Genomic DNA, 14,490 nt, shown 5'->3' with positions numbered 1-14,490 from the left:
GTGACACTATTAGTGGAAGAAACATACCTACTATGACACATGGTTGGATCTACTAGTGCTGTGAATTTTTTGGCTAGTGAGGTCAAAGGGCAGGCGAGTACATGGCCCTTAAACTGGATATCGAAGGTGTTGAATAAATGCTCAGATGGTGGAAGGCAAGCATGGGAAAAACATTACTAGTAAGTCGCACTAGTGCATTAAATACTCTTCTTAATCGTAAGGACAAAAAGTGTACTAGTGCATGGACCATAAGCTGATGTTGAACAAATGCTTAAAGGACTTTCCATAGCGGCTCGTCCTCTGGAGCGAGCGAGAGCCGGCTCAATTAATCTCGTCGCCGCTTCCCGCCAGACGCGAAGATAACAAACAACGTGAATGAGTGGCCTTCCACGTGAAGATAAAAGCGCGTGTGGGCTCAAGCGCTCTTGGCGACCATACAAAAGGCTTTTAAAGCACATAAAGTGCAATGACGCCATCTATGTAGTCACCTGCGAGAAAAAGATAAAGATAAACTCAACCTCAATGCATCGCTTACCTAGTTAATGGATCATGATGTCACAAACTAATGCAATGCATCGCATACCAAATTGATGGATCATGACATCAGAAAACTAAAACAATTGCCTCATTGACTGCATCATGAGATCACAGAATAACTTATTTGAGTCATAAACTAACTCAAAGCATCATGTATCTATCTATATCTATATCTATATCTATATATATATATATCCATTCTTCATGTACTTAAAGCCTCATGTCCCGTTTCAGTGTCAGTAGGTTAGCTTAATCGCATATTAGCAACATAGCACACATACAGGACCGAGCTCTCATTGCCAATAGACCGTTAGCATTAGAAACTTAGCTTCAACATTTAGGATCATTTGTTACAATTTCTTCACTCAAACCATCTCCAAAGACCACATATACAGTATGATTTTTGGGCCTTGACCCTTACACACAGAGATTGTTCCAGATTCTCGGAATCTTTGGATGACGTTATGCACTGTCGATGATGATGACTTCAACCTTTTTGCCATTTTTCGCTGGTAAACACCTTTCTGATATTTCGGCACTATTTTTCTGCGCAACATTGGAGGAATTGGTGATTCTCTCCCCGTCTTCGCTTCTGAGAGACACTGCCACTCCGAGAAGCTCTTTTTATACTCCAATCAAGTTGCCAATGGACCTCATTAGTGGTAATTGGTCTTCCAGCTGTTTTTTGTGTAATTGTGTAAGTGCAATTGACTTTTCCAGCCTCTCTACCTGTTCCAATTTTTTTTTTCAGCCTCTCTACCTGTTCCAACTTCTTTTTTTTTTTGGCACCATTAAATTTACAATCAACATATTTTTCCCTTAAAATTATACATTTTCTCAGTTTAAATTTTTGACCTGTCATCTAAGTTCTATTCTGAACAAAATATTGAAATTTGACACTTCCACATAATTGCATTCAGTTTTTATTCACAATTGTATAGTATATAGTATATAGTATGTATAGTATACCAACTTTTTTAGAATTGGGTTTGTACTAGATCTTGAAAAAATTAAAATAAATGAGATGAAATTGTAATTATATATTATATATATATATATTAGCATTAGCGAGTCAGACTGGAGTAGATCATTACGATTCCTTGCACATCTATAAATTGAAGCAAAAATCATTGTCAATCAAATCATTTTGAATCAAAAATCGTTCATAATTGAAAATCGATTCTGAATCAAATCGCAGACCCAAAAATCGGAATCGAATCGAATCGTGAGACATTCAAAGATTATGATCTAGTGCAGTGGTTCTTAACCTTGTTGGAGGCACCGAACCCCACCAGTTTCATATGCTCATTCACCGAACCCTTCTTTAGTAAAAAATAAAATATGATTTTTTTTTTACTGGTGCACGAAATGAATTGTGCATTCATATCACCTTGTTCAAATAACAAAACCAACACAGTGCATGAACTCAAAACAACTTACCTCAGTGTGACTTCTGCTGTTGCCTTTGAGAGACCAGTTCAGATATGCGTGGCTTCACCTTGGAAAGTGCCAGTCTCATGTCATTTTCACAGCAAAGTCTGTTCCTTTTCTTAGTTTTTATGTCCAGCATCCTCGAAAACGATTGCTCACAAAGATATGTTGTAACAAATGGTACAAAAAAATCCAGGGCTTTCTTAGCAACAACTGGATACTTTTCCATTTGTTGGCACCAAAACGTTGAGAGCGTTGTTGTTCTGAAGAGTTGCTGTTGAACCTCGCTCTGCTGAAGTTCAATGATTTCGTCGAGGTATTCATCATTGACATCTGCTGTCTCAATAGCAAACGTGAACGGCTGTCTCACCCATGCTGGATATGATGCTCTTGTAGGGAAGTATCCATCGAGAGACTTCGCAAGCTCATCTAAGTGCGTGGCAATTGTTTGCTTCAGTTCCATGGGTACAGATAAGTCTCCAAGTTCACACGCATCTTCGATCTTACTTACACAGTCGTCCAGAAGGGGGAAGTTTGCGAAGTTGTTGTTCTCTGCTCGTCGTTTCCATAACGGTAACTTTTTTTGAAAAGCCTTCAGGTTTTCTTCTGCTTCCATTATGTTAACTCCACCACCCTGCATCTGCTGATTTAGATGATTGAGAGCTGCAAATATATCAGCCATGTATGCTAAAATGAGAGTGAACTCAGAATCTTTGAAGCAATCTGCATGACAATGTTGGTGCTCTTGCAAAAACTGGGCTAATTCCACACGCATGGCAAAAACACGATTCAGCACCTGTCCCCGGGATAACCACCGAACATTCGAATGGTAAAGAAGTACCTCGAATTCAGAGCCCATTTCTTTACACAGCTCACTGAAGATGCGGTGCCTCAGAGCACTATTTCGCACATAGTTCACACATTCCACTACAATTTTTAATACTTCTGCCAGTTTGGGCGGCAAGGTTTTTGTTGCCAACGCATGCCTGTGCAGAATGCAATGCGTAACAATGATGTGCGGTGCATCGGCTTTTACTAGCGCACCAAAACCAGACTTTCTTCCCAGCATCACTGGAGATCCGTCCGTACAAACTGCAGAAACCATATCCCATGAAAGGTTGTTGTCTCTGAAGAAGTCATCCACAAGCTTCTTCACATCGGCTGCCTTAGTTGTTGTTGTAAGAGGCTTACAAAATAAAAACTCTTCTTTTATCATGTCGTCTTTCACATAGCGCACAAAAACGGCAAGCTGGCTTAGATTGGAAACGTCGGTGGTCTCGTCGAGTTGAAGGCTGAATTTTGCCGGGCTTGAAATCAGATCCGCGACTACTTGAGCCAAGATGTCTTTACTCATGCACTCTATTCTGTCGCTGATGGTGTCATTTGAAAGAGGAATTTGGGATAATTTACCTTCAGCCGCTGTTCCGAGTATCAGATTCGCCATCTTTAACGCAGCTGGTTTTACGAGTGTTTCGCCAATGGTGTGCGGTTTGCCCTGCTTTGCGATCAGATAAGCAACTTCGTACGATGCTGTGAGGATCGGTTTGTTGATGGGTACAAATCCAAGAGCGGGCAGAGTGGCCTTTTCGTCGAATCTGGCTCTCTTCACCTTGAATTCAGCAAGTGTTGTGTTCTTGCATTCCCCATCTCCATGCAGCTTCAAGAAGTGTTCCTTCAGTTTTGCAGGTGCGAGACTAGAGTTGCTCAACTTGGCATTGCAAATCATGCAGATGGGACGCTGACTCCCGTCACGTTCCGTGATACATGTAAATCCATGTTTTACATATTCGTCCGACCTCTTTCTTTTTTTGCCCGACATAGTTAGCATGGATTAAAATATTCTGTAAGAAATCACACGACACACAGACAGTCACACGTTGTGGCGGTTGGAGGTGGACGTGGGGTCGGCGTCACTAACAGCCCTCTCTAAGCGGTCTAATAGGGAGGTCTCACTCTGCTGCATAAACCAGCGACCTCAAAGCGGACCGGTAGGAAATCTCAGAGCAGGACGCTTTCAATGACTGTGCCCACTAACTGCAGACTAGACTGAGGGGTGGACCTCTGCGGCGGAGTCTCCACCGAACCCCTGAGACCGACTCACCGAACCCCTATGGTTCGATCGAACCCAGGTTAAGAACCACTGATCTAGTGTATGATCTAGTGTGCATAAAACAAACACACCAGGAGCATGTAATGGCATAAAACCAAAACACTCATCCGGAAGAAGTTGAAAGTGAAACTATACCACATGGCTAACAATTGACGACCTTTTTCTGAAGTTGGGTAAACTGTATGTTCATGATATGCAATTGTGAGTAGCTCAGGTTTGTGCTGGCACAAATAAACGGTTTATGCTCATTATAAGATAATAATAGAAACCCAACATTTTAAAATGAGTAAATAACCGTTAAAACAAGGTAAGTTTCTAAATTTAAGATTTTAAATCTTGGCAAGTGCAAGACCTTACCGGTGAGGCTAAGGAGTGAGGGGAGTGTGTTGTTGTAAATCCTCTTCTTTTTAAAAAGGGGGACCACCATCCTGGACTGCCAATCCAGAGGCACTGTCCCTGATGTCCACGCGATATTGTAGTGGTGTGTCAACCAGGACAGTCCCACAACATTCAGAACCTTTAGGAACTCTCAGCGGATACCATCCAGCCCCGGGGCTTTTCCACGAGGAGCTTTTTAACCACCTTGGGAACTTCAACCCCAGACATAGGAGAGCTCACCTCAGAGTTTAAAGACTCATGGGTGGGCGTGTCAGTGGAATTGAGGAAATTGTGATGAATTTTTCCCACGACTCACAACGTCCCTAGTTCAGTTCACTAGTACCCCAAAGCGTCCACTTGTTTTCCATGGCCTCGCCGAGTTTTTGCCTCAGTGACTGTCATTGCTGCCTGGGGTGGGAATCTTTGAATGTCTCACGATTTTTGGGTCAGAATCGATTTTCGATTAAGAACAATTATTGATTAAAAATGATTTGATTGATAATGATTTTTGCTTCAATCTATAGATGTGCAAGGAATTGTAATGATCTACTTCAGTCTGACTCGCTAATGCTAATTAGCGCGCTACTGGCGGCAATTTTATCATTCAAAAGAACGGCTCCATGCTGCAAAAAAACAACTTTTATTGGAATAACTTGATTGTGACTTTTTCCTTCTTTTCTCTAATGTGGCTACAACTTAACAGTGTATTAGACCGCGTGGAACCACACTGCCCCTCAGTGGCCAAGCCGGGTACAATATGAACAGCGCTCCAAATAAAGGCAAGACAGTACAAAATAATTTAAATAAAATTGATTTTGGGACATTTAAAATAGATTCTGAATTCTTATGACAATCGATTTTTGGGCACTCCCCTAATGGCAGCGCTAGTTTCTGGAGTTCCACAGACCAAAAAATGCCAGATAAGACTCCTTCTTCAACTTAATGGAATCCCTTAATGCTTGCCGCCATGACAGGTACCTCCACAATGGATGTGCGGAACATGCTCCACTCTGACTTAATGTCTCCTCGCTCTCCTTGAATGGAGTTCTGCTGGAAGTAGGACTTCTGACTCTTTCTTGGGTTCTGCTAGATGTTTCCCGCAGACCCTCACAATATGTTGTGTTTGCCAAGTCAGATCGGCATCTTGCCCCACCATCGGAGCAAACACACCCAAGTAGCCCTGGATGCAGAGTGCAGTTCGAGGCGTGCCGCCACGTTTGACTCCGCCCACACAGATTTTTCAAAATAGTTGAAACTTTTTTTTCCCCAACAAAGTTGTCAGATTTACTGATGCGCCGTCTTATGACGTAAAGTTATTTTTTTAAGCACATGGAGCATCGAAAATTACACTCTCAACCCTCAGTCAGCCGGGGCGGCGCTAACTAAACGGTGTGAGGAAGAGGCCGAAGTGCAGTACTACATGTCCCCAGCAGATAGCGCATCCCTGGACAGTTGAGGTTAGTATTTGGGTTTCGGTCAGTTTTTTGTTTTCGTCGTTCAATAAAGTGTTCAAACAATATGTGGTAGGGTTAGAGTTAGGGTTAGGTTTAAGTGCAACAACAAAGAAAGAAAGAAGAAGGTGCTTCGAGGTCGGAAATCCGTGTGGGCGGAGTCAAACATTTAGCTCCACCTGACGTGGCGGCATTCCTCGAACTGTGTTCTGCATCCGGGGCTTACTCAACACACCACCGGGTGTTGATTAGTTGACAGCTCGACCACTCTCTCCGCCCCCGTGTTCATTTTGTCCAAGACATGCGGCTGCAAGTTTGATGAGCCGACCACAAAGTCTGTCATTGAACTGCAGCCTCGGGTGCCCTCGGGGCCAAGTGCACGTACAAACAGCCGTCTTTTTGGACATTGTGTTCATTCTGGACACTCCATGACAAGCACAGAACTCCAATAAACGAACAGCGCGATAAGGTGACGGCGCAGTGAGGGGGACGTCGCTAACATCTGTATGTTCTTGTCTGTCCCGCGTGCGCGCGCGCGTGCGCGTAAACAGGCTTGGGCGCCAGCAGCATCGCCATTTGTCTTCTCTGCGCCCAGTCTGGAGGTGCGAGAGCGAGAGGAGCGCTCGGCACACGGCCAAGGGAGGAGAGAGGGAAGAGGCACCACCTGAATGATGACGTTGGGGAGCGAGCGAGAGAGAGAGAGGGAGGGAGGGGGAGGGAGGGAGGGAGGTACGGGTCTCGTCTCTCCTTCACTCCTCATTCAGTTTGATCATCAGAGCAGTCAAGCCGCTGGTAAGTTCTTCTTCTTCTTCTTCATCATCTTCTTTTCGGATTCTTTTAAGGCGGGCAAAGTGACGTCATAATTTATCACCATCAACTTGTTTGCACGAGAAAGGCAATTCAGCGCACTAGTCGAACGACTGTCTTACTACTGTGATGGGTTTTTTTCCACTCCAGCCTTTCTCTACTATTGTATGTCATTTTTTGCGCACTAGTAGAACCACTATATCTTACGAGTAGCATTTTCCCCCCACTACTTCCTTCCACGACTACCCCTACTGTATGGCATTTTTGCACCACTGGTAGAATAACTACATTGTCTTGCTTGTAATGTTTTGTCCACTACTGCTTTCCGCTAATAGTACTACTCTTGCTGTACAACATTGCTACACAGAACGACGAAGGCAGCAGAACAACTATGTCGTCTTACTAGTGACGCTTTTCCTACTAGTACTACATATTGGTAGAACACCGAGAGAGCACTAGTAAACAACTACAGCTTTCTACTCGTGACATTTTGACCACTATTGTATATTATTTCAAATTGTACAGGATAACCCTGACTTATATCATTTCGGCACACTAGTTCAATGACTAGTAGAACAACTGTTATGCTAGTGTCATTTTGTGTGTTTTTACACTGCTGCCTTCCACCACTGTATTTTATAGTAGAAGGACCTTGTGCACTCGTAAAACAATTGTCTTCTTAATAGTAACATTTTCTCCTGTATTGTATGACATTTCACTGCACTAGTAGAACCACTGTCTCACTACTAGTAAAGTTTTTTCCCCCACCACTTTCCTTCTGTGCAGTATATAGTAGTATCACTTACCTGTGATCTTTTTTGCAGCTACTGTTTGACTTTTCTGCACACTAGTAGAACAACTGTCCCACTAGTGATGTTTTTTTCACGACTATGTGACATTTCTGCTCACTAGTAGAATCAGGGCGTGCTAGTTAAATGACTAGGGTGTGGTGTTTAATGTTAAAGTGATCATTGATTCAAGTGTTTGTGTTCTCGTGTGAAGGACTTTCTCAGAGCCAGGAACCTGATCCCTAGTGCACGTACGTGTCAGAGGATGCGGCGGTGCACGTCCGGAGGTTCCGGCGCGGCGCGCGTGCTCGGACCCGCAGTCAAGACGTCCGTGAGGATCTCCCGGGTGTGAGTCTACTCCGGGGAAGTTGCAGGGAGGGGCAGCATGAAGCCCCTCCTGCCGTTTCTGCCGCTCCTGCTCCTGCTTGGCCCGGACGTGCGCTGCGCCCCCGCCAACAAGCGGCTCCCCAAAGGCGGCGCGGGCCCCCCGGGAGCCAGGACCTCCGCCAAGCCCAAGTGGGCGAGCGGGAGCACGGCCGTACCGGCGTCGGGTGCAGTCACGCAGCTGCGGGCCCCCGCCCTCCAACACGACACGTGCCTGGGCTACTACGACGTAAGCGGCCAGTTAGACAAAGAGTTCGGCTGCAACAACACGGACCACCGCTTCTGCTGCGGGAGCTGCTTCCTGCGCTTCTGCTGCGCCGACCGGGGAAAGCGCCTGGAGCAGACGGTCTGCACCAACTACAACACGCCCGACTGGATCAAGACACAGCCGCCCTCGCCCGCGCCCACCGGGGACGCCTACGACCCCGAGCTGGACCGCACCAACACCACCGTGTACATCAGTTGCGGCGTGGTGGCGCTGGTGGTCGCCGTCGGGATCTCCGCCAAGGTGGCCTACGACAAGGCCACCAAGACCCCCCAGGAGATGAACGTGCACAGGTGAGCCAGCGCGAATGCGCGGGGACGCTCGCGTAAATAACTCACGAGATTTTCCCACTGAAACATGAAACACTTGAAATCGGTTTTAGCAAAAGTTAAAGTTAAAATGAAGAGCAAATTATAAAACTGAGACCATATTTACTCGTTCACTCCCAGCCATTTTTACTGAAGCAACCCCGGCTGTTTTCCTGGATTTCGACTGATTTTGCAAGGCCCACAGAATATTGTGTTTTATTGCTATAAAAACATGGAACCTGCCAAAAGAAAGATTAGAGTCTCTTCTTTCATCAGGTAAAAAGTATTTTTAAGTAATTCGTTTTGTAGCAATTAGCATTAGAGCATAGCTAAGTTTCATCATTATTCACAAATCTGTTTAAAACAGTGGGGAAAAGAGCTTTTTGCAACATGGCCCTGGTTGAACTCTTATACTCTGCTGCTACCTGTTAGCCATTTTTGTAATAACTACAATTGTTTCAACCATTCTCTTCAGTTTAGAGGCTGCATCAAAGCCTTCTGTATGCTCTAGCATAAAAAAACATAAAAAACTTATAAATTTGTCTTTGGGAGGACGGAAATATTTAAAATAGAATGTATTTATACATTTTTTGAGAGCAAATTAGTTAATTGTAGGGCTGGGTTTCGATTCTAATTTCCTCAATCGATTCACATGAGTTCAGTTTGATTCAATCTCGATTTTTTCCGATTCGATTCATTTCAATTCAATCCCATATCCATTAATTATAGCACATCAATTATTTTTAAATGTAAATTACATGATAAAAATATTAAACTCCAAATAAATTTTGCGGAGGCAGTAACTGGTTTCGTGAAACTGATTTAGTTTTTTTAATGTAAGTAACATGTTATAATCACTTAAGTGGTACACAAACATTGATATCAGCAAGGATAAGATGAAAATATTTGATATCTAATTAAATAATTTTAAATATGAATGAAAAAGATTCTCAATTGTCTTACAGTGCATTGTCAGGTCTTTCGTAAATGTAAAAAAATACTTTTAAATTCATTTGAACAGTAAATTTCAAGAAAACTGTCAAATAAAATTTTAAAAATTGGCCTTTAATTTTTTTTAAAGAAATTATAGGAAAAAGTGATATATAAAATAATCGATTCATGTTTTTATGAATTCCAATCAGGCTTGAAACGGAAAATTTATTCGATATTGATTCTAAGATTTTTTTTTAAACCCAGCCCTAATTCATTGTCATAAAGTGTGTCATCATGTGACCATACCCACAATTGATCAAGCTTAGCGACTAATTTCCTCAGCAACATCTTGAGAAAGGAAAAACTACAATCAAATAACAAAACGTCTGAAATGAAATGAATCTAACATAATATAATAATTATAAAGCCGATCGAATTTAGAGACGGAATATGGAAATCGACAACATACGATTAAACCGTCTCATGACAACATCCAGATCAGTTCCAGCATATATTCCCAATCATCCACACACTTTGATGACATAAAACGTGATGAAAACGAGGATGTAAAAATGCGATGATGAGGCCTACGTCTCTTGCGCTCACACCCTTTGTGCATGTGTGTGCATGTGCGTGCGTGCGCGCATGTCCAGAGGCATGGGGAACGCAAAATGTCACCGATAGTGTTGCTGCTGCTGATGTTTGCATAATGGCAGCATGTTGAGTCCTCAGGCTGCCTGATTTTCTTCCCGAGCGCAAACATAAAAACATACAAGACGCAATGACCACGCCGCCCCGGGATGGCGCACACACACTTTGAACAACACAACACGCACACACTATTTGTCGTCAATGTCGGGGGTTTTTTTGTGCCAAAGAAGAACACCAAAGACGACTTTGTTTTGTTTTGTTGTGGTTGGAAAACAAAGTCATTTAAGTCACATTTTGGTTGATTGTTGCTGTGAAGAAAAGGACTTAGTTTAGCTTTGTTTCATTCCAGTGAAGAAAACATGCTGAAGAAAACTGCTTGCTCGTGTTTGGTTTCATTGTTTCCATGAAGTTAGTTCGTTTCAATGAAGATGACTTGCTTTTGTTTCTTTATTGTCAGGGAATCAAATGACTTAGTCGTGTTTTTACATGATTGTTCTGACAAAGAAGACAACATGGTCATGCTTAGTTTCATTGTTGTTGGGGAGGAAAAGGAAAATGTGGTGTTTTGTGCTACAGAACATGATTTAGTCTTAGTTTGATTGTTGTAGTGGGGAAAAAATAAATAAAATAAGGTTAAGATAAGATTAGGGGTGTAACAAACCGGCTTGAATCGGAAAATCACTGTTTGATGTAAAAGATGCGAGTACATCAAATCGATTTTTTTCACTTTGCAACATATCGAGATACAGTACATGATGAATCGTATATTATTGGAGAGATCTATTTTAGAAGGAAATGGCACAATTACAGAGACCAACTGTCATTTTGTTGGCCGCCTGCTGTTCCACCAGCAGCCTGTTGGTGGCTTCAAGGTGAAAAAAGTATAATGACTGACTTAGTTATACCGTATTTTCACGACTATAAGGCGCACTTTAAAGTCTTGAATTTAAAAAAATCGTGAGGTGGCCTTGAAAGTGCAAAACGCAAAAAAAAAAAAGTGAACAGGACTGCAAACCAAAAAACACAAACTAAATAAAAAACACAAAAACAAAACACAACAGCAAATTAGTTTTTTAAATCGCTAACACAAAAACATAATCGCAAAAAAACACGTACACAAAAACAAAAAAAACAAAAAAACGTAATCGCAAACAAATAAAAAAACAAACACAAAATATGAACCAAAAAAAACTAAAGTAATCGCAAAGACAAATTAAAAGAAAAACACGAGCACAAAAAGGTAAGCACACAAACACAAAACCCCGAAACACATTAACAAATGACGAAACACACAACAACATTTCGGAACAGTTTACATGTGCTTAAAATATTTCAAAATAATAGATATTACAGTTCGATAGTAGCGTAAGCCGTTTCATTTAGTGAGATAGTTGGAGAGAAGAGACGTGGCAGATGTATTAGAAATCATAAGATGGTATATCTTTTATAGGGTGGCTGGACAGCGGAAGTCCAGTATAGTATTAAACCACGCAACTTCCCAAGCAATGTTCATTTTGCAAGTGGGTTCGACCCTCGCTTTTAGCAACCAAATGTTCTCTTTTTATTTACCTTGCCTACAAATTTTAAAACAACTCTTAGTTTTACAAATTATTTTTGGGTACAAATATTACCTTAAAATAAAATAAATCATATTAAGTGCCAGAAAATATTTGTTTTCTCCAACTATCTCACTAAATTAAACGCTATACTATAAAACTGTAATATCTATTATTTCTATATATTTTAAGCACATGTAAACTGTGCTTAACTGTGCTAACAGTAGGGAGGTACTTCTGTCCAATCACATTGCTCGGATCCCCCCTGCCCTCCCCTCACGGAAACAGCACTTCTGTTAGCAAAATGTTGTGTCTCATCATTTGTGTTTGTTTGTGGTGTATTTTTCGATATTTTTGTTTGTTTGTTTTATATCCCAATCGTGATTTGTTGTGTTCAAACTTGCGCCATGGCACTAAAGCATGCATTTTCAGTGAGCATGTGTGCTCCCTTTTTTCTTTTTTCAGATCTTAACGCGCCACTTACAAGTTAATTGTTCGATTGACATCTCCCTCCAAAACAGAGCGGTCTGCTCGCTCAGGAAGTGAGGGAGATGGAACATACCAAATGCAAAGGGGTGTCCGGGCTTAACTACTACATACAGTAGTGTGTTGTTTCCTTTTTTTCCTTTCTTTTTTAAATGCTTTATTGAACAACGGGCACTTACAGCAACAGACATCGCAAAAGTCACTTTGAACTTGTGCAAATCTACACAGTGTAGCTAAACTGATCACACCACATACTAAAGACACCAGATTGGTTTTGCCCCACGCATCACCTTTCCTTCCTTATTATCTCCGTGACTTAAATGCGCACATCTCTCAGCCGCTGTGAAAAATAAAGTTCGGCAAATGAATGCAGAGCTTGCTATCATTCCGGGAGTCTGGCGAACACAGCTTTACCAAGTGTGGGAGGCAGCACCGTGCAAGTTATGCCACAATTTGTCAATGGATCGTGAATGCTTGGGCGAACGCAAAAGCCGGCATCATTTCCGAGGACACGACGAGACTGACTCTGACAATGAGACAGCGGTGGCCGGAAACGGAAAACCCGGAAGTCCGGGGCATCTACACCTTATGGTTGTGAAAAGACGTACTTTTTTTTCATTGTTTTGGACAACAAAACAACTTTGGTATGTTTTCTTTTGTTGTTGTTGTTGTTGTTGTTAAAATATTTTAGTAGTATTTGGTAAATAAAAAACAACAACATGTCTTAGTCATTGCTGACTCATGCCCGGCCAGCAATTTGAGCAGCAAATACATGACACTTGATATCCCTCCCATGATGCATCCCTGCTAAATGACTTGCTAACACAAGTTCATCTGAGTCACTTGCTGTGACCAAACGTTAAAGGCGCTCACACTTACACACAACTTACACCACGTGTACATTTTGAAAGTCACTACAACACATTTCACTCCACCTGGAAGACCTTGAGGAAATTGTCCTTTGATTCAATTGTCCAAACTCTGATTGATTGATTGGTAAGTGTGTGTCCCAATACTTTTGTCCATATGACGTTACAATGCCTCCAGAAAATATTCAATTCACACATTTTAACCTTATTTCAAGATGCTGTAAATTAATTTAGTTTTTTCTCAAAATTTTACACCTCATCGTGACAAGTAAAAGTTAATTTTTTATTTTTAAGATTTGTAGATTTCGTATTAGGGGTGTGAATTGCCTAGTACCTGGCGATTTGATTCATATCGCGATTCATAGGTCACGATTTGATTCGATACCGATTAATCCCAATATGAATCTAAATTGATTATTGCAAAAAAAAATTAAACTCAAATTTAGAAAATACTAATCAGTAAACTTGTACATGTACACTGTAAGATTTGTATGAAAATATTTATTTATCTGAAAATTCAGGCAACTGAGCCACTGCATTTAACAAACAGGTTGCGGTCTGTTTCATGTTCGAACAGCACTGAAATAAAATATTAAGGCTTAATGTTCCATTAATATAACAATCTTCCATGCTTAATGTGTGAATCCTAACCCTAAGACAATTTGTTAAATATTCCCATAAAACAATTGATGTTTAAAAATTGATTCGGCCGCATGTCGAATCGATCAAGAATTACGCGCTGTAATATCGGGATATATTGCCGAATCGACTTTTTCTAACATTCCTATTTCGTATCCATATTTATTCTAAGCTAACAAGAAACAGCTGTGAATACATTTTTGGTTCAAATTTCACAGTGTTAGTGGCAACATCCTTATTCACAAAATGGGTTCAATGTGAGTTATTATAGTTTTTCAAGGAATTAAAAACTTGCTCACTGTGGAGTGTTGTGGGCAGAATTTGTAAAGTGAAATGAATTTAATCTTTATTCATTAGTTTTTTTTGGGTGTGTGTTTTTTGTTTTTAGTAAATGCACAAAAAAATCACCTTTGTGATTATCTGGTGTTGTGTGTAGAATTTCATAGCAGAAATCCTGTATACAGCGCTATATGATGTCATATATGAAGAAGAAAAGAAGCTGTTTTTGCAAATTCATAAAAACCTCAAATGAAGAAATCACATTTGATCCGTGTTGTAAATTAATACTGTGCACCAAGAAAGAATTCCCATCGCTTCACTCTCAGATACAAATTCACATCCAAAAAGTCGACTTTGCTGCTAGCTGCTGCTACCAAAGCAAATGAGTCAAATGTCTTTAATTGTGTTCCGTCCTCTCACTGAGTGATTGTGCGAGTGAGAGAGCGAGCAGCTGAGCAGAATGTTGAGTCGCTGGCAGACCTTTTGCTTTGTGTGACCTTCAACGCACGACTAAACCGCTGAATTCTCTCATTATTGATCAGCTTTTTGTACCCAGCATAGAGAGAGAGAGAGAGATGCATTGCCTGCCTGGCTGAGTGCATGCTGTGTGTGCGTGTG

The 14,490-nt window shown here is 41.4% G+C and overlaps 1 protein-coding gene across 2 annotated transcripts in view; it reads left to right on the top strand.

The window, feature by feature from the left end:
- Window positions 1-6,613: 6,613 nt before the first annotated feature.
- The window catches only part of shisa6a (shisa family member 6a), a 32,816-nt gene continuing 24,939 nt past the window's right edge, over window positions 6,614-14,490 (top strand). For both annotated transcript variants that reach the window (XM_086059386.1, XM_086059376.1), the window contains exons 1-2: window positions 6,614-6,699; window positions 7,717-8,444. In XM_086059386.1, the coding sequence (XP_085915512.1) occupies window positions 7,888-8,444 (557 nt within the window). In that variant the 5' untranslated portion in view covers window positions 6,614-6,699; window positions 7,717-7,887. The remainder of the gene's footprint in view (window positions 6,700-7,716; window positions 8,445-14,490) is intronic.

Source organism: Leptonotus elevatus, chromosome 1, assembly GCF_054856555.1.
Source record: "Leptonotus elevatus isolate MCC_2025b chromosome 1, RoL_Lele_1.0, whole genome shotgun sequence".
NCBI classification, from domain to species: domain Eukaryota; kingdom Metazoa; phylum Chordata; class Actinopteri; order Syngnathiformes; family Syngnathidae; genus Leptonotus; species Leptonotus elevatus.
This window is presented reverse-complemented; position numbering and strand designations above follow the sequence as displayed.